At 44.8% G+C, this 17,944-nt stretch overlaps 1 protein-coding gene across 1 annotated transcript in view; it reads left to right on the top strand.

Annotated features, from left to right (window-relative positions):
- The window catches only part of ARHGAP32 (Rho GTPase activating protein 32), a 157,042-nt gene that overhangs the window by 41,885 nt on the left and 97,213 nt on the right, over positions 1-17,944 (top strand). The window contains 1 exon segment of the mRNA XM_075723289.1: positions 16,334-16,420. Within this exon segment, the coding sequence (XP_075579404.1) occupies positions 16,334-16,420 (87 nt within the window).

The raw sequence follows: 17,944 nt of genomic DNA, 5'->3' as shown, positions 1-17,944 counted from the left end.
TAAATGTGAAAGGTGTGCAAGAAGAGGCTTTGTTTAAATTCTGTACTCTGCAGAGTTAGACTTCAAATGTGAACTTACGGGAAATTGCTAATGCGTGATGTTAATGGAATGAGCCATTATGCTAACACCATTAGATGCTTATGTGATAATTTACTGTCATTTTTTTGTGCTGGCCAGCCCATCTTGGAGACTGACTGTAGCATCCCAAGCAAAGTAGCTACTTCAAACAGAGCACCATTGAGGGTATAATAATAAGAAATTAAATACAAGACAGGCTTCTGACATATTCAGGATAAAAGCTGGCCCTTGAAAGAGGAAGGCACTGGCAGTAACCTGCAGCTTCTGAGAACTGATGTAACCCCGTCTTGTATCTTCTACAGCTTCCCTGAAGTGGACTGCAAAATTAAACTGGAATTTGGACAGGGAGCTCTTTGGCCAAACATTGTAATAAAGGCATGAGGTTGTGCTAAGAAACTGTCACGCATTAAGTTTTCCCTTTTCACCTGCAAGTTCAGAAGCATAGATGTGAGAAGAGGGAGCTAATTGTGCTCCCTCCCTTCAATGGTGAAATAAATGCCGGGCAAGGGTAGACTGGCTATAATTAGAGCCACTTCCATGGTCAGGAATTTGCAAAATGCCTCTTTCTGAATAGAAACGAGTAGCCCTCGATATTCTGGGATAGCAGAAGTGCTGTGAAATTGCGGTAGCTGTGTTACATGATGTGGTGTTCGTTAGAACTAATAGTAGTTCTTTGAACGGTTAAATTACTTCACACGCTTAAAACTGAAGCCAACATTTTGGGCCGAGGGGAAGGGGTGATCTCCTTGTTAGCGGTTATCGGTGCTCAGGTGCTGAACGATGAAATCCTGCCAGTGAATAATGATCTGCAAAATTGGATTGTGCAGATGCCTAAGGATCATTCATTCTAGGGTCGTAGTACGGACCCCTCGGACGAGCTAACATATTTAGGCTGTTAACTGAACAGGGAAGATTCTGACAGCAAACTTTTCATCATTTCAATACTTGTTTTCTTTAGGGAGCGTGTACAGTGAACAGAGAACCGTTGTACCTAGGCATTAGGGCACACATCCGGCATTGATTTGCAGTTTGCACAGCACCAGGGACGGGAGAGGAATTTCATGGAGCTTTTGCTCTGAGCAGTTTGATACCAGTGGAAAAGAAAGAACGATGAGGAATCAGCTTGCCTTAAACTGTGCTGGGTTTCAGGCATGTGATGGCAGTTTGCTGTCATAATTTTTTTTTTTTTCTTTTGAGCTGTAGCAGCAGACTTCTATGCCACGCCTGAACACAATCCCTGCATGCATTCCCTCCCTCTCTGTTTCTCTTGGCTCTTGTTAAACTCTACGGCTTGTCTTGTGGGACCTTTCCAATGAGAGAGCGAGCGAGAGAGAAAGGAACACCACTGATTTCTCTACAGTGCAAATTGAGCATGAAACGGCGAACAGGGCTATGGAGGCAGATCTTAAACGCTATTCATAGGCACGTCCATCTGAAGAAGCAGCGGCACCAGGAAGAGAGGAGAGTGAGTGAACCGAATGTAGGGAGTTTAATTTGATTTTGCTAGCCTGGAGTTCTTGCATTTCGGAGCTGATGCCTGGAAGGTTTTTTCAATTAGCTGCTGGGAAGCTACGGAGAGACCTGGAACTGTTAGGCCTTGGCTAGGGATCCCATCCATGGAAAGAATAGATCATTGTAGCAGGGGTAAGTAGTACACAGCCTTTCAGAGATCCTCTATACTTGATATAAGATCCTTTTTGTTTACTGGCACAATAAAATAATAATGCTAAAATAAAACCAGCTGGAAGAACGCCTTAAGGATGGCACCAAGTGCTAATGTGACAATAAAGAATGAATCGGATTACAATTTAACAGGCAGCGTTTTCTTTGCAGAATGATCAGATGTAGTTTAGAGGGGGAGTTTATTGCATTTTTGTGTAGACTGTCTCACATTACAGATTTTAAAGCTAAGGATAACGCAAACTGTGGCTCTCCTTCCAGAGCCACAGTGGCCTTTTGGAAGATTTCTGTACCGAGGAAGTCAGTCTTAAAGCCATATTAATGAGGTATAAGGAATTAACTGGGAGTGGGGCTGGGGAGCATCCCAGCACTGGTTTCCTACCTCAGCAGAAGTGAATGGCTGTTCAGAAATACATTTTTAAACTTCTGGCATATCTTCTATGGATTAGAGAAATGAGAGGCCAGTAAAAAAAGGAGCGTATTGCGGTTTATGGTGCTAGATGTGTTCCAAACTGTTGCTAATAATGCCTAGAACACTTCCTTTGTTATGAGGGTATGTTTAGCAAAGGTTTCTTTTTAGAATGAGAAGATGTTATGATTTATTTCCTTTTCTTTGATCTTCCATGCATCTTTCTTTAAAAATGATCCTGGGAATATAAAGTAATATCTATCGATAAAGAGAATGCATATTGACTCTGAACTTTTATCTGGATAATTTTGTAAACCTTGATTACGTGCTTCTTTTTGATGCAGATATGTACGTATGTGAAACATAGATTTGGATAAATCTTTAATCAGGTGCAGGGACACGCAATACTCGGATGCCATGCTGACAGGGACCATAGAAAAATACAGTTTTACAAGATTACATGCATTTTTTCATTCATAGCTAATAAACTGTTAACCGGACAAAATCAGCACCTGGGCTTTCTAGGAATGACTTTGTCCCCGTGCCTACCTCTGAAATTCCTGCCACAGGCAGCTTAGTGCCATTCCAGGCTCTCGATAAGCGGTGCCAAGCGGGGCAAAGCATCTGCAAGACCCTCGCAAAATAATTTTGAGAATTACCATTGCTGCTTCATTTGGAAATCGTAAGTCACTGTAAGCTTTTAGGATGTGTCGTAACTTCTCCCTTTGTGCTGGCTCAGCTCTCCTTGTCTTTTGTGTAGGAGAGCTGGACTTAAACCACTTCCTATTTCCTGCCTATCTTTGCTCGTTGCTTTTCATATGGCCCCCTAAGCCTTTTATCCCTTGCACCCACATTTGCATATGTGAATAAAGGGAATCTCTTTGCATACTTTTTTTTCCCTTCTGTTAGTTGTGTCAGGCTGAGTGACACCTTTCACTGGAGTTTTTGCTTAGTGTGACAAGTACGAGCTGGTGATACAGCACCTGTGTAACTCAAAAATCTAAGCTGAATATTTGCCATAAGTCAAAGAAACCGAGAGCTTTTTGTGTTTTATTTACAGGCTTGTGTTTGGCTGAGCAGTCAGAGTAGATTAATGAGGACAGTTTGGACTGGCTGCTTTCAAAATACTGCACAGTTTGCATGGCAGTGCCACTCACACACACAGTTCAGCAGCTGGGAGATTTAAATGAATTATTTGGAATCTATTTGTTTGACTTGCAGCTTTTTTTCTTGCACTGATTCCTTACAACACGCTTCTGTGAGTAGCCAGGTTTTCTGTTTGTTTCTTTCTTTTTTATCTTTTGTATTTTAAAAGCTATGAATTCATAGGGAATAGCTCGATATGCTCTGGAGATCTAGGGGACAAACTCCTAACAAGTGCTGTGCAGCTTAAGAGTCAAATCTCTGAAGTTTGAAACAGAACAAGAAGTTCAAAATTCTGTGCCCGGTCCAGAAATGCTGGTTGCATGATGCATCCTAAAAGGCACTTTCCATAAAGGCACTCAAATACGTGTTCGAACTCTTTTACATCAAACCCAAATCAAACCCCTCTGCTTGGGGCCTGGTTTATTGTACCTGGAGGTACCTGTGGCAGGAATTGCTGCAACGTTTGTAATTACGTTTTGTCAGCAGTGTGATATTAATGGAAACCTGTACCCTTAAGTCATTTAACGCATCTTTGCAATTGCTTTTATTAAGGAAATGTTTCATTTATGCGATACTGATTTATGGAAAATGAATTTGAAAGCAATAACTTGTGTACCCCAAGATTATTTTAGTTTCCTTTTGCCTGCGCTACGCTTACTGTTTCCTTTCCTTTCCGTGGGAGCCCTGAGGTCCGTACGGCAAGCTGCATGGCAGCGTGCAGGCAATGCGCCGATCGTTGCTTTCCTCCAGCAAGGCTGGCCAGGTGCGCTTGGACGGGGCGTCGATGATTCGGCATGCTCTGTGAAAATACTGAGGCTGTGGAGCAAGACATCACACATCCTCCTGTGCCTGTCAAAGTGGAATGCTCTGTTTTCTCTGAACAAGAAAACAATCAGTTAATCAACAACATGCCATAATAGAGGCTCTGTATTTACTGAAACCAGATGCATTCATGTCTCTGGGGCTGGGCTTACCCTACGAGCCTTCTTTGCAATAGCTGTGGTTTTGATTTCCATCATAGGTGTGCGAGCAAAACTGTTTTCTTCCTTTGTGTTTTATCCCACGGTATGTCTCTTGGCGGTCAGAAGGAATAGATGGAGTCAGTAACAGATTCTGTTCATTTATTTTCTGGTTCCTAACCCCTGAAGCACACGTCTGTGCAGCAGAGTGCGCGCTCGTTTACTCCTGCGCTTCAGGACTGCTGGAGCCTGGTTAGCGTGGTGTTGGGTACGGCCTCATGAGGATGAGTTTGCAGAAGGAACACGATTGCCTGCACCCATCCATACTCTGAGATACGCTCTGGCAGCGATTCCCCAGCTGCGGCCACAGTTACTGAATGCAGGGACTTTCCGTGTTGTCACCATGTGTAACTTACTACCCCGTTGTATGTCTGGCAAAAGAACAGCCACCCTGCGTCCACAGCAAACGTTTGCTTGGGAGCCACTGCTGAGCGTCACGTTTCGTTGTTGTCTTGTGAAACGCCAGGGACTGGAAGTGGTTTCCCCCATGAGAAAAGGAGATGAAAATGAGGTCATCATGGAAGCAAGAAACCGTGCAGGAAAGAAATCTGTGAAGCAAATCGGGGAGTAGTTCTGTATTTCTCCCACGTCTTCCCAAATTTCATTGCAAGTGAGATAGATTCTGCTTCATGTGAAGGAGCCAGAAAGTCCAGGTTTCACTCAACTAAGGGGAAAAGCAGTTTTCAGCCTGGCAGCTTTAACGTAAAAAGTTCGATCTCTGAGAATGTATTGGGTCTGGTTTCTCTGATGGCCATTATTTCTATAGCCTGGAATGCATGGCGCGAGGAATTTCTTAACGGTCAGTTCGTATAGGGCTTTAAAGACAAACCCACTAAATTCCAACCAGGAAAAAACCACAGGTGGCAAATTCAGCTTATGGAGCGTTCCAGGATGTTATGTCCTCTTTGCCAATCATCAAGTGCCCGAGGCACTGCTCTGCATGCGGCCGCGTGGAGGGGGTGTTCGTTAGTTTGTTTTTAATAACATCAGGTATTTTAACTTCATGAAAACATTCTGTTTTCAGACCCTAAGAAGTTGATTTTGCCTAATGGAGTCCCTAATGGCTACATCTAAGAAGGTTTTATGAATATTTCATTGCTTATGAAGATTGACCTTCTTACACATTTAGAGGAAATAAAAGGGTGAGACCACATGAGAAAACATTTGCAACTTAATACAGGAAAATCTGGGGAAAGTATCTCTGATGCAACTCTCTGAGATTTTATGTCTCAACAAGCTTAGGCATCAAATATACTTGGCTTAAGAATTAAAACAAACAAACTCCAGCAGCGCCTACATAAGCTGCCTGCGTTGGCAGCTCAACCTGGAATCAGGGATTGAAAGTGAGATCTTTCCAAGTCGTGCATTTCTGACTGCAGTAAGAGTCAAATTCTGTCAAGGTTACTCCTGATTCCATCTTCAGAGAGGCAAGAACTGGGTCCCACCGTGCTCATGTCCGAGAGCAGCGTTACAATAGCAGCCTAGCGTGGATAGCGTGGCACGGGGAGGATCCACCTCTCTAAAACTGCATGTGAGATTGGAAAGGGTAGAAGTGACCAGGAATTGCCTTCCATCTCCTCTTGCTGTGTGCAACAGAAACGTGGCACTGGGCAAGTGTTTTGCCTGGTTTCACATTTATTTTGTATTGCTGGCCTAGTTGATTGATGTTCCTTAACATGCCTTATCCTTTACCATTTGTCTAATTGACCAGCTTTAATACTCAGAGCAGAACTGTCTTGCACCAGTCAGTACGGTAAACTTAAAAATCATCAGGTCTGAAGCTGCTGTATTTGCAGTGGAGTCTTTCCTGGCAGGAGCACCACGTCCCCAGTGCCGTGTCTTGTTGCACCTATGGAAATTCTTCCCGACAGGGGGATGCTTCTGGACCTGCGCATACACAAGCACCTAGTGAGCAGCGTGTTGGTATTCATCACCAAGAAAACAAAATCATCATTCCCAGCTAGAGTAATGTAATGGAAATCAACGCCCATCAGACCAATGCTGATAACTCTAGTCAGTGCTAAAGGCTGTTGAATTCAGTCTGAAGCTGGCTGCAGCTTGCACGTAGGTGCCGGGTATTGTTCTGTCCACCATCGATCCGGGGGTCTTCCTCTGCTGTGCCTGAGGAAGGGCAGTTGCCTGCCCGCAAGGCGTGCTGCTAGCAAACACCTGTGAGCGGCAGCGGGAACAGCCTGAGCAACCTTTGTCCAGCGCTACGTCCTGGAATCAACCTCGAAATCAGATGCCAAATCCAGGAGCAATTAAATCTCATGCGATGCCCTTCTTTTCTGCCATCTTGAAGCGATGCCATTTGTGAGCTCTCTGCGAGAGAGTTCAGGTGGATGTGGATTTAAAAAATTGCAGCAGCCAGTCACACCACAGGAGCTCGGTTTTTCACACGTTCTAGTCAGCATGGGTGCCCAGTGTACTCTCGTCTGTCTTTAAAGTTCTCCTCTGCGATAGTTTTGATTTGCGAAGGAACTCAGGGAGCGTCACAGCTGTTCTAGCCTCTCTCAGAAGTACCGAGATGCGCAGCGTGCATGCGTGACCTCATTGGAAGCTTGTATTAAAAACAAAACAACAAAATAACTCAAAGGAGACCTGATCTTGTGCATGTAAGGCACATATGGAACTATTATTGCATCCAGCATGATTAAAGCACCTCAAGGATCCTGCTGCGGAGTTCCTATCTGCCCTTTTCTCTAGCTGTGCGTATTTATAAACGATGGTAGGATTTATTAGTGTTGAAGGGATGCTGACTGCTGAATAATTATGCTTCCATAGGAAAAGATTGTCTCATGGGATTTGCCAGCTTAAAATACTTCTGAAAGTAACTACAGGCTAAATACACAACCTTTTAAATTTACTTGGTGCTTGTGCTTGGATAAAATTCGGCCTTCTGAGTACACCTGCAATTTGATGTGAACTTGTGTCTGCTAGGAGGAGAATTTGAGCCAGCATTTAATTTCACCTCTATCACTAGTATCCTCCTTCCATGTTCCCGGGATATTTTCTGTTGTACTCCGCTCGATCCATGGGGGAAAACCAGGATATCATTGTGGGAACATTTTGCCTTTTTACTGCAGAGGTGCATTCGAGTTTAATTTCGGCATCCAAATACGCAGCAAACCTCGATGCCAGTACGAGCAAACTCACGCGGCCAGAATGAATCTGTGCCATGCTTCTCCGCAGCTGTACCACACGCACTTTACAAACTGACAGGAAGATTCAGCCGCCCTGGGAGAGCTTTGCTTGCATGTCTTTCACCCTGGCGCTGATTACAGTTGAGTGCGGCAGGCCCGCGGTGTTTTATTGATCGTCTGGAGATAATGTATAATACAGCGTGCTCCATGCGGTTCAGACGTGCAGCGGGTGATTTTGTCACGCTGCGGTTAGCTTGGAGTAGTAATCTGTGTGGCATTACAGGAGATGCATTTTCGTTTTTGTCTTGTTGAGTTCTGATTTTTTTTTTTTTTTTTCTTTTTTTCTGCTCTTGGGTACCGCTTTTGAGATTTCAAAGGGATGATTTCAAATAGCGGTGGAGAAATTGAGTTTCAGATATAAAAATACTCTTGAAACATTTCTTTCTTGTCTTTACTTTCATCGTTACTTTAGGGTATTTGTGCTTGGGTAAAGAAGCCACTGTCGGAAATGTTCTTTTCCTGCTCTGAAGCTGCAGTTCGGTATGAAAAAGAGAAAGCAGGAGAAGATTGGAAACTATGGGGGAGTATAATTAGTACATTTAGCAAGATAAATCTGGAGAGAGGGGGAGAAAAGGCCAGCTAAATACATTTATGCTGTCAGAGTAATTAGTTAGAAAATGTTTCCCCGTGTAAAAAGATTCACCAACCTCAAATTTAAAATGTAATAAAATAATAGCTTCAAATAGATCAAAAAACAGCTCTTGAGGGTGCCCCATTACAAGACAAACTGATGGAAGTAATGGACTCAGCTAAATGAAGATGAAGTGGTGTGTGAATCGCCAGGGTCATTTCGGAGGTAGTGACAGCATTGTCTGTTAGGGACTGGAGCTGAGAGAGGTAATAAAAGCTTTTTCTTATAATGAGTCTGCATCTCTGAGTTTGATCAGTGTTAAGGCTTTTAATTTCTTCAGGATTTGTTCCAAGGATATTTGGCCCCTACAATTTTTTTTTAAAATAAAAGAGAGAAATATTTCACAGGAAAATTAGCCTCATATTTCTTGCTCTTGACCATCAGACATACTTTTCACCCAATACGTACATTCCAGAGTGATGCATAAAGGTGGCATTTGTCCTGTGGTTTTTCCCTCGTCTGATTTGCTAAATTACACAAACATCGTAAATTAACGAGAGGACAGACATCAAGGAGACGTTAAAAGTGTGGTGGTTTAGAAGGGAAAAAAAAAAAAAGTTCATTCCTAATACTGTCAGAAAAAAGTTATCAGATTTAATAGTGGTTTGGAAACCTAATGAGCTTTCGCTACGGCTGAGTATGAGCGGCAGAAAGTTCGGTTGCATGTGTCTGGCTGCGTTCGCCAGGGAGTTAACCTTAAATTCCATCACGGAAAAACGTGAAAAGATCACCAGGTTTCCTTGGAACAATGACACGTCCTCTGCCAGGAAAAGCATCAGCCTTTCCACTGACTTGACACTCCTGGCCAAAGGCGCTTCTTCAGCGTACTCGCCATCCCGCCTCTCCTTGAGCCCCGCAGATGCGTGCTAGGCTGGAGGTGAAGCCTGCCGAAGCTTGCGCTTGCCCCTCAGGCTGATCCCTTGCCATCCCTCCGTGCCGGGGGGCTCGGGCCTCCCGCGGCCTCTTCCTGCCCGGCCCGCTGCGCCAGGTGCCGGCCGCGGCGTCACGTGAAAGGGGCGGGCCTGCTGATGAGGCCTTGTGGCTTGTGTATAGAACCATGGAACGCTTTGGGTGGGCAGGGCCCTTCAGAGCCCACCCAGCCCCACCCTGCGGTGCCAGGGACAGCTTTAACCAGCCCAGGGTGCTCACAGCCCCGGCCAGCCTGGCCTGGGATGTTCCCAGGGATGGGGCCTCCACCGCCTCTGGGCAACCTGTGCCAGTGCCTCACCGCCCTCACTGTAAAACATTTCTCCCTTATACCCAGTCTAAATCTATTCTTCTTCAGTTTAAATCCATCACTCCTTGTCCTGTCCCAACAGGCCTTGCTAAAAGCTTGCCCCCCCCTTCCTGCAGCCCCTCTCAGCGCTGCCAGGCCGCACTCAGGCCTCCCCGCAGCCCCCTCCTCTCCAGGCTGAGCACCCCCAGCTCCCCCAGCCCGGCCCCGTAGGCTTATACTTGATAACAAACTTCTAATAATTTTAATATTATGAAGTATTGCAGTTTCTCTTAATCTGCAGAGAGCAGCTGTATTCATTTTATGCGCTTAATTACTTCGATTGGCCGTGAAATGCATGTCTCTCGTGATGAGAACGTGCCTTTGCATTTCATTGTCCACAGGTAGGTGCAATTTACCCGTTGCTCCGCAGCAGGTTTTGTGGCGATAATGCCTGTGTTGCCTTCGTGTACGCAGACCAGCCCGAATCACGGGCAGGATATGTTCAGGCGTGCCTCGGTAGATGGGCTGGCTGCTCAGGGCCAGGGGCAGGCACGGTTCTGTCAGCACCCTGGTACAAGACGCCAGAAATGCATCTGACGGCTCAGGTTATGTGTGATTGTGCTCGCATTTTGCTGGAGAAGCTAGTAATTGCTCCCTGCGGCTTAATATCGTGTCGATTATGTACTCATAATGACACCAAAACTTTTTGCAGGGGCCAGTCACCAGCATGCAAATACAGTAATGCATAAAGTGCAGACTTTTTGGCTTTCTCCTGGCTCCCAATCCGTGCACCGTTTTCAGAGGAGTTTAGGTAAGAGCTTGGGAGATGCTGCATGGAATATTGAAGTCGACTCCAAGAGGTCGTAAGAGTTGCTGACAGGCTTGCGCTGCTCTCCGGCGTGGTCATCCCAGGGCATGGCCCGGGTCGGCGCAGGCTCCACACCTCTGACGCGAGATGGTTTCTTGGGGGACTGGTTTAAAGCACGGTGGTGCAGGCAGGTTTGGAGTTTGGGAGGAATGATGCTGCTCCTTCTGCCTGGAAGCAGAGAGGGAGAAGATTTGGAGGGAGAAGGAATCAAACATTTTCCTAGCCCATAGTTTTAATTCTCTATCATCTAATTATTGAATGCCTTCCACATTAAATTCTAACCTTAACTCTAGTTCCATTGAGGGGGTGGGACTTCTTTTTTTTCTTTTTATTTTCTGTTTTGTTCTTTCCTTTTTTTTAAAGTTTTAAATTATTTTTTAGCCGCAAGATTTCAAGCTTTAGCTAACAACACTGTGCAAAATGAGTTATGTCATTGGAAGCGAGGCGAGCTCACGGCGTTAGCTATCAAACACATAGATTTGCCAAAGCTTTTGTAACCTTTTCTTTAAGTACGTGCTGATCTGCGTGCCGGCTCTGCGTTAACTTGTTGAGATACGTGTGCGTGAGCGAGGTCAAGAGCAAGTGTTCGTGGCAGAAGTTGAACTCAGTAAGTTTCATACACAAATCAAATGCACGCTTCGCGAGCTTTGCACAAGTTGTCCTTTCTTCAGGAGAGCTGGTTGGTGGAGTTCACATCACTTGGCAAACAAAGGAAAGAAGGAAATTAAAGCCAAAGCTATCTAAATGAGCTTACTTGGACATCTGGGAGTCAGAGGCACGGCTGGGAGGGGTGGACACAGCCCCACTGACCTTGCAAAGCAAAGCCAGCTCTTACCTGGTGAGGATTTGGCACTTTCATTCAGTAGCCAACAACGCTAGTCTTGGCAACAGATTGATGCAGTGCTGTTCCTTGCAATGATTTTCCAAAGTTCTGGTAGTTTATAGGAGGAGCGTATGTAGCATAAAAATGTATGAATCTCAAAAGTTGTGTTTTTCATTATTTTTCTGCCTGTGGTTGCCCTGACAAGTAAAACACGCTCGTGAAACAGGGCCGCTCAAAAGCTGCCTCTGCTCTAACGAAAGCCCTCTCCGCCTTGCTTTCGGATCTCTGTGCGGGGAACGTGGCAGGTCCCGGGCACCTTCCAGACGGGTTCACAGTAGGCTTGAAATCGTGGAGCTCCAGACAAACAAATGAGTCTTTAAAACGCCTGCAGCTTTGCTCCAAGCACAGATCTGCCAGAGTTTGATGCGAGGATTATTCTTGGAGGGAGAGCAGAAGGGAGCTTCCAAAGCCCCTTCGGAGAGATGAGAGCGTGTGTTTCGTCCTTGTTATCCCCCGTTCTGGCAATGAGATGCGCACGCACAGAACTGTACTCCGTAAAACTACCGAGCTTCTGATTAAGGCTTTTGAATGTGCCTTATCATAACTTACCACCCTGTTTACTTTGCTGCTGTTTGTCTCTACAAGAGGAATAACCAATAAATTCCCCTCTGCAGGAGACTCCTGTAATCGCTGTCTTTATCTGCTAGCTTACTAGAGATGAGCTGCTTTTCCTCAGACGGCGGGAAGACCGCATGAACTAGAAGCATTTTTAAGCTAGTCCTGCCTGTATATACAACCGATGAAGTCTTGGCTAGCAAGCGCTGCTCTTTTTGGCAAAATTGTACATGAACCAGGCACGTAGCGTAATTTTGTCTTTCAAGTTACCGAGCCGAAACTGTTACTATTAGAGTGGATTGATATGTGAGATCCTGATTGCTTCTTCAGCTGGCCTCCTGCTCTTGGAAATCTTCGCTGCTATTTGGTTTATTATCGCTACCCATCGTTTGGCACGTCGTCGCGTTAGGAGCTACAGCTCTTGCTAGTCAGCTGCGCAAAGCGACAGGGTGTGAGTTTGCAGGTAGATGAAGAATTGCCTGCCTGCTCCAGGATTTATTACAGTTCTTAATAACCAGTTATTAATTCTTAATAATCAGTTCTTCGTGAGTGTGTGCAGAAGGGCAGAGTGGAGACTCACAAACTTGTCTTTAGCTGTGTAAAGACAAATTTGAACCATACCTGGACATAACGTTTACAGCACTCTGCCTTATCCACACACCTGTTAAAGTGTGATGTGTTCATAGGACCGTCTTCACAGCTTGCTTTGTGTATCGTAAAATGCTACCGCTGAAAAGATTTCGATACCATAAACCTAATTTATGAAGTCAGTCATATCTACTTGTGCTAGCTAAGCATACATATTCCAATAATAAATGAACCTAATGCAACCTAATGCATCATAATTGTTTATCAGGTTCAGGAAGTTTGACAGCCATTTTGAATGTGAAAAACGAACATTTCAGATTATGCATCGAGCCATATATATAAAGTACGCTGTTTAACGCTTTGATCAGTTATAATATGCTATTTGCGGATAATTTCAGCTATCTCGATACACATACACAATGTGTGTGATACACATTGAAGCTCTTGCAGGGGTGTCCTCAAGACCCTGCTGTCTTTGGTCTGCCCTTTAAGAAGATGGAAATCAATTTTCCAATTTGGAGTCAACCGAATTCTGCCTGTGAGTCGTGTCAGAGTCCATTAAGGTCAAGAGGGGCCTTTGCTTTGTGCTCCCTGGATTTCAAATCAGGCCCAGGTGCACCTGTACTTTCTAGATGTTTTGTTTATAAGGGATGCTGCAGGAGGAAAGGCTTTTAAACATTGCGACATCCGCGCTTTTTGGAAGAGCATTAATGCATGTCTATTAACAGAGCAAAACAAAAATTACGCCGCATGGGGAACAGGGAGCATAAGCGAGTATTTATCTTCCAGGGTATTTTGCTGCGAGGACAGTTGCGTTACAGGATAAAACCAAAAGATTTTCCTGTGTAAACAGTTCTCCTCTCTCAGTAGGCAGGAGGCTGGCTGCAGGAAGAGGAATAGTCTCGCAGTTAGCTTTTACAACTTTACTCTGAAGTAAGACAGTGCATGTATGTAGGGCAATACAATGAATTTAAGATGTCACTTCTCGCTACAGTGAGTTTTTCTAAATGGGGACATTCGGAAGCGTTGAAGTGGAAGCTAACTGTGTGGGTGTAAAGTTGATGAATATATATCAGTAGGTTAATCCTCAGGCAGGTATGCTCTTCCAAAGGAGAAGTTTGCTGTAACTTAGTCGTCCTATCCACATGGACCTCATGCCTCCAGACGATTCACTTGCTATTTCTGGAGAGTTCGTGTACAGACTTGGCTTGACTTCAGTCCAAACTGGTAGAAATTACAGTATATGTAAGAGGAAAGGTGATGCAATTCAACCTTTGTCTTAACTTGACCCGTCCCTTTTCCTGCCCCGCATGGTGTTGCACAGAATCAGGCCCTGAATGTGTGTAGGGATTTGCGTGTTGGCGGTTTCATCGCCTGGCTGCTGGCTTTGCAGGTGAGCGGAGCCTGCCGGAGCGAAGCGCAGCCTGCAGTCGCGTCCTTTAGCGCTGATGTACTTCAGGGAGGCCAGGCCTGAAATGTCGTTGTGGGTTGGTAGAGCAGGTGCATGTACCCTAAAGAAGCACAGGGAGGATTAAAGGATGGAAACTTTTCTCCCTGTGTAGGAAACCCATGTTTCATTGAACTGGAGCTCCTTGTTACCGGACAGGCGTGGAAAATACCTCCAGCCGTGTATTAGCTTTCCTTTACTGCATGCTTTGTTCTTTTGTTTTTCTCTGACTGTTAGCTAGTTTCAAAACTTAGTAGCACTTCAAATATGAAATTTGATAGCAAAAAATGATGATAAAGCGGGAGGGAATGTGCAATACAGAAATAAATGATGGTCGTATTTAATCACATTCATGGCAGCAGGCAACGCCCTGTTACACTCCTAGAAAAGTCACTCTTACAAATCTTGAAAATCGCCTCTTTCTAGAATGCAGGTTTTTTTAGTGGACTTGGGCTCGCCATGTGAAAGAACCTCCGCAGCAGTTAGAAAGATTTATCTCGGGGACTGTATTGCACACCGACCTTATGAGGATGCGAGCGTGCGTAAAAACCTTTAAAGTTCTCGCTGGAAAGCTTTACAGAAGAAAGCACGCTTTGAAGGGGGAATTTATCGGTGGAATGAGAGGCTGTCCGGCGGCCGAAAAAGCGAGCGTGCTGGGAAGTGGTACAGCAGAAGCTGCAACAGCGGCCGAGGGAGACATTTCATGGGTTTTCTAGAGAGGTGATTTATGACGGGGTAAAGGTAATATCCAAACAGAGGTGGCACCGGGTGGATTTCATCTTCAAGAGCTTGCACAGTGCTTTAAGATTTTCTGTGTCCTTCTAGTTACGTGAAGAGCAGCCTCGGCGAAAGGCTCTTAGATGTCCCCAGTTAGGTACAATTTTTTTTAAACTGCTCCACACTGTTAGGCAACAGTGAAGACTGAAGGTGCAAACTTGATTTCTGATACAAATCCTTTGATGGAAAATTTGCATTTGCTTGCCAAAAAGGACTGCCACGAAGCAGGAGAAAGTTTTATTTGCATAACCAGCACGAGGGAGCGGTGAGCATTTCCACACGTGCTCTCTCTTCCTCTAAATACATTTACTGTTGTAAAAATATAATAAATTGGGGCAATCCAAAGATTTTTGGTCCAAAAGTCTTTTTAATTATCTGCCATCATGTATACAGCCATCAGAAAAGAAATTAGTATTCAGCAAGTGAGGTCTGGTGAAGGAAGAGTGCTGAATTTGTGTGCTCTGCAACTTCCTTACAAAGAGGAGAGAGATACTGGCAAAATGCAAAGTTAAATTCACTCTGGGTATCGGTGTTCATTTATATGTAAGACAACTTCGCCTTACGTCTCCCTCTTTCGCAGGAGGTACGTGCCTTGAATCACCTGGTTCTGATTTTCTTTTGCTTACATTCGTTAAAATTCAGAAATTTGTGATTTTTCTCCTCAATCTTTTGTCCATTTCTGCTTTCATTTGTTGTTGAGGTTTTTTTTTTGGTCTTAGCTAATTATGATTTTTTTACAGACTTAAATTTTTATGTACCCATTTTCCAAGAGAGGAAGTGTTGCTCCAAAAGACCTTTGTGTAAAAAGTCCTGGATTCTTCTTCAGTGCTTTTTATTTTTAAGCTGGCATCATTTCTGCTTAAGAAAGCAAGCAAATAACTCTTCTGGCAAGTACGGCAGTGCTTTCACTGTACAATTTAGCGTCCATCATACAAGGAGTGAAGGTGGCAACGATGGCTGTGTGTGCGCAGAGAGGTCGAGATCCCCCGTCCTCTTCTGTGTGTAAGGGAGTGTTTCATGGTTTTCTATTCCTATAAAATAACTTTTTTGGAAGAGATTTCTTTTATTTGCTTTGCAAACAGTCTTAAATTGCTTATGATCACTTTGTAATTCCTGTTTTCAGAGAAGATCATTAAACATAAGCCATTTTAAGTCTCGGATATCAAGACTAGAGGGAGTAGCAGGGCTAGCAGTGGGACGAGTCAAGGCGCTCGGTACGCGTACAGGAATGACACGGTTAAATCTCTCCTCGCTGCTCTGAAAAAAGCACATCCTGATGTTGTACTTAATGACTCTGTATGTGATGAATGGTGCCATAAAGCTCTCTGTTGTGGTAAATTGCTTGACAGCACTGAAATTAGGAGATATGTTTTATTATCTAATGTCTGCCTGCACATATAAAATAAAAAAATGAATAAAATGGGGGAGGGGGAACACTGTTATCTGATACATGAATATTTATAGAAATGTTTTCAGTGAACAATTAATTTTGCAGACTTCTGAGCTAGAGGTTTAATCCCTGTCTTGAACAGGTTGCCTCCCTATGACTGTTTTATTTTTGAACCATATTTTTATTTTTAAACTGTCAGGTGAGGTGCCAAAATCCAATGGCATTCGAGGCTCTGTCTGAGCCATGAATGCTGAATATTTTCTATCTGGCAGCTCCAGACAGACAGGCACTTCCCTGATTCCCTGATGCTCAGCATGTCTTGGAGCAAGTCGATGCGAATGTTGTGCTTCGTGCATTATTCCATGCCTGGCTTATCCCTGCTCACTGACCTGGTCTTTCTCTCTCCCTCTTTTCTCCACCCCCTCCCCGCTCCCTTGGTGTAGCTTTCGCTCCCGGAGGAACAGAATGAAGTAACGAGAAACGGCTGTGAATCCAAGGAACTGGTCTACCTTGTGCAGATCTCGTGTCAGGTAAATGCCATGTTTTCTCCCCCCCCCCCCACCTCGTTTTGCAGACTGTACGGCGTTACGTTTGGCAACACAGCCTCCTAATATTTTGATACAACACTTTTCTGCGGCGTGTGGGGTTTTTTCCACTTCTTCACTAGCTCGGTCCCCAAAAGGATGCTGTCTGTGGTACTGCGACCAGCTAATTTTAAGACAAGAAAAGGAGCATCAAGGGGAGGAAAAAAGGAGTCTGTTAAGCAAAATAATCCTCGCTACAGTTTGTGCAGAGCTGCACAATTAGCCTAGAGACACGAGCGTGCGTGCTTAGCCTATGCCCGCGTACGCCTGTCAGTCGTGGGGGAGCGTACATTGACACACGGACGCGCAGCTACATGAGCAGAGGAAGTACGTGAGCGAGAATGCCGGCCAGTATTTTTGTCCATCAAGGCGTGCTGCTGGCAGCCAGGAGATGGGGGATTCTTGATCTGTTCCCAGTTACGTCTCCAGACATCTGGTACGAAATTCTTTCACTGCCTCTGCTACTGTGGTATCAAAATGCTTCAGGCCGATAAATCTGCCGCTTTGTACCGCAGATTCCCTGTCTGCTAATAGGGGGATAGTGACTTTGTAAAATGCTACGTAATAGGTTATTGTATTTTAATATGTTGAATGAAATCGTTGCTTGCAGGAGACATATTGCATTGACAAATTGAGCTGAGAGTTAATGCCTGTGTTTGGTCATTTTTCTGCTCTTAGCATAGCAGTCCTTTTCATGATTCATCTCGGCGCTTCTCGAGCATCCATCTTACCGATTTATGCTGAACATTAGTGGGAATCACTGCGGTGTCCGTCTCTTTTTAAAGCTCTTTATGTGATTCTGCTGACGTTTCTGAGGCGCTAAAAGGAAGCGTATGGGATAGGCACGCCTGCGTTGCCTGTGTTTGAATTGCGTGGGGTAGGGAAGTATATGTACCAGCACAGTGGCGTTAGTTGTGAATTTGCGGTGTGCTTGCTCTTCTGCCCTAACTGCGTGCACGCTGGTGTAGCGTGTTCAGAGGGAGCAGCTCTGTTTTGAAGGTGGAGCTTGGCGCAAGCCGAGCTGCAGCAGTGCACTTGGTGTGGTGGGAACACACAGAATAACTCCTCTCTGTTGTCAGCTCTTGCAGTGCAAGTGCACACACGCACGATGCATAAATACATGTATATATATAAATAGTGTTCTCGGGAGAGGAAGGAAAGGCTGCAAGCGAACACCTCTCAAAATTGCCTGTGTTTGGGCATTTTGCTAGTACCGTTCTAACTCGGCTGTAGCCAGTGTCATACGAAAGAATCGCTTTTCAGAAAAGCAGTCCAAGCTAACAAGCAGCACTGCAAAATTTAATGGTGGGACACATACCTGTGTCCCAGCCAAGAGCAGTGCAGTGACCGAGAGTGAGATTTTTTTCAGGGGACCTAAGGAAACTGGAATTTTGATACCTTTTGAGTCCTCACGCTTGGGACTGCATTCGCAGTGCTTAATGCAGAGATGAACCTTGGATTCTTTCCTAT

Source organism: Pelecanus crispus, chromosome 19 (genome assembly GCF_030463565.1).
Source record: "Pelecanus crispus isolate bPelCri1 chromosome 19, bPelCri1.pri, whole genome shotgun sequence".
Taxonomy (NCBI): Eukaryota; Metazoa; Chordata; class Aves; order Pelecaniformes; family Pelecanidae; genus Pelecanus; species Pelecanus crispus.
This window is presented reverse-complemented; position numbering and strand designations above follow the sequence as displayed.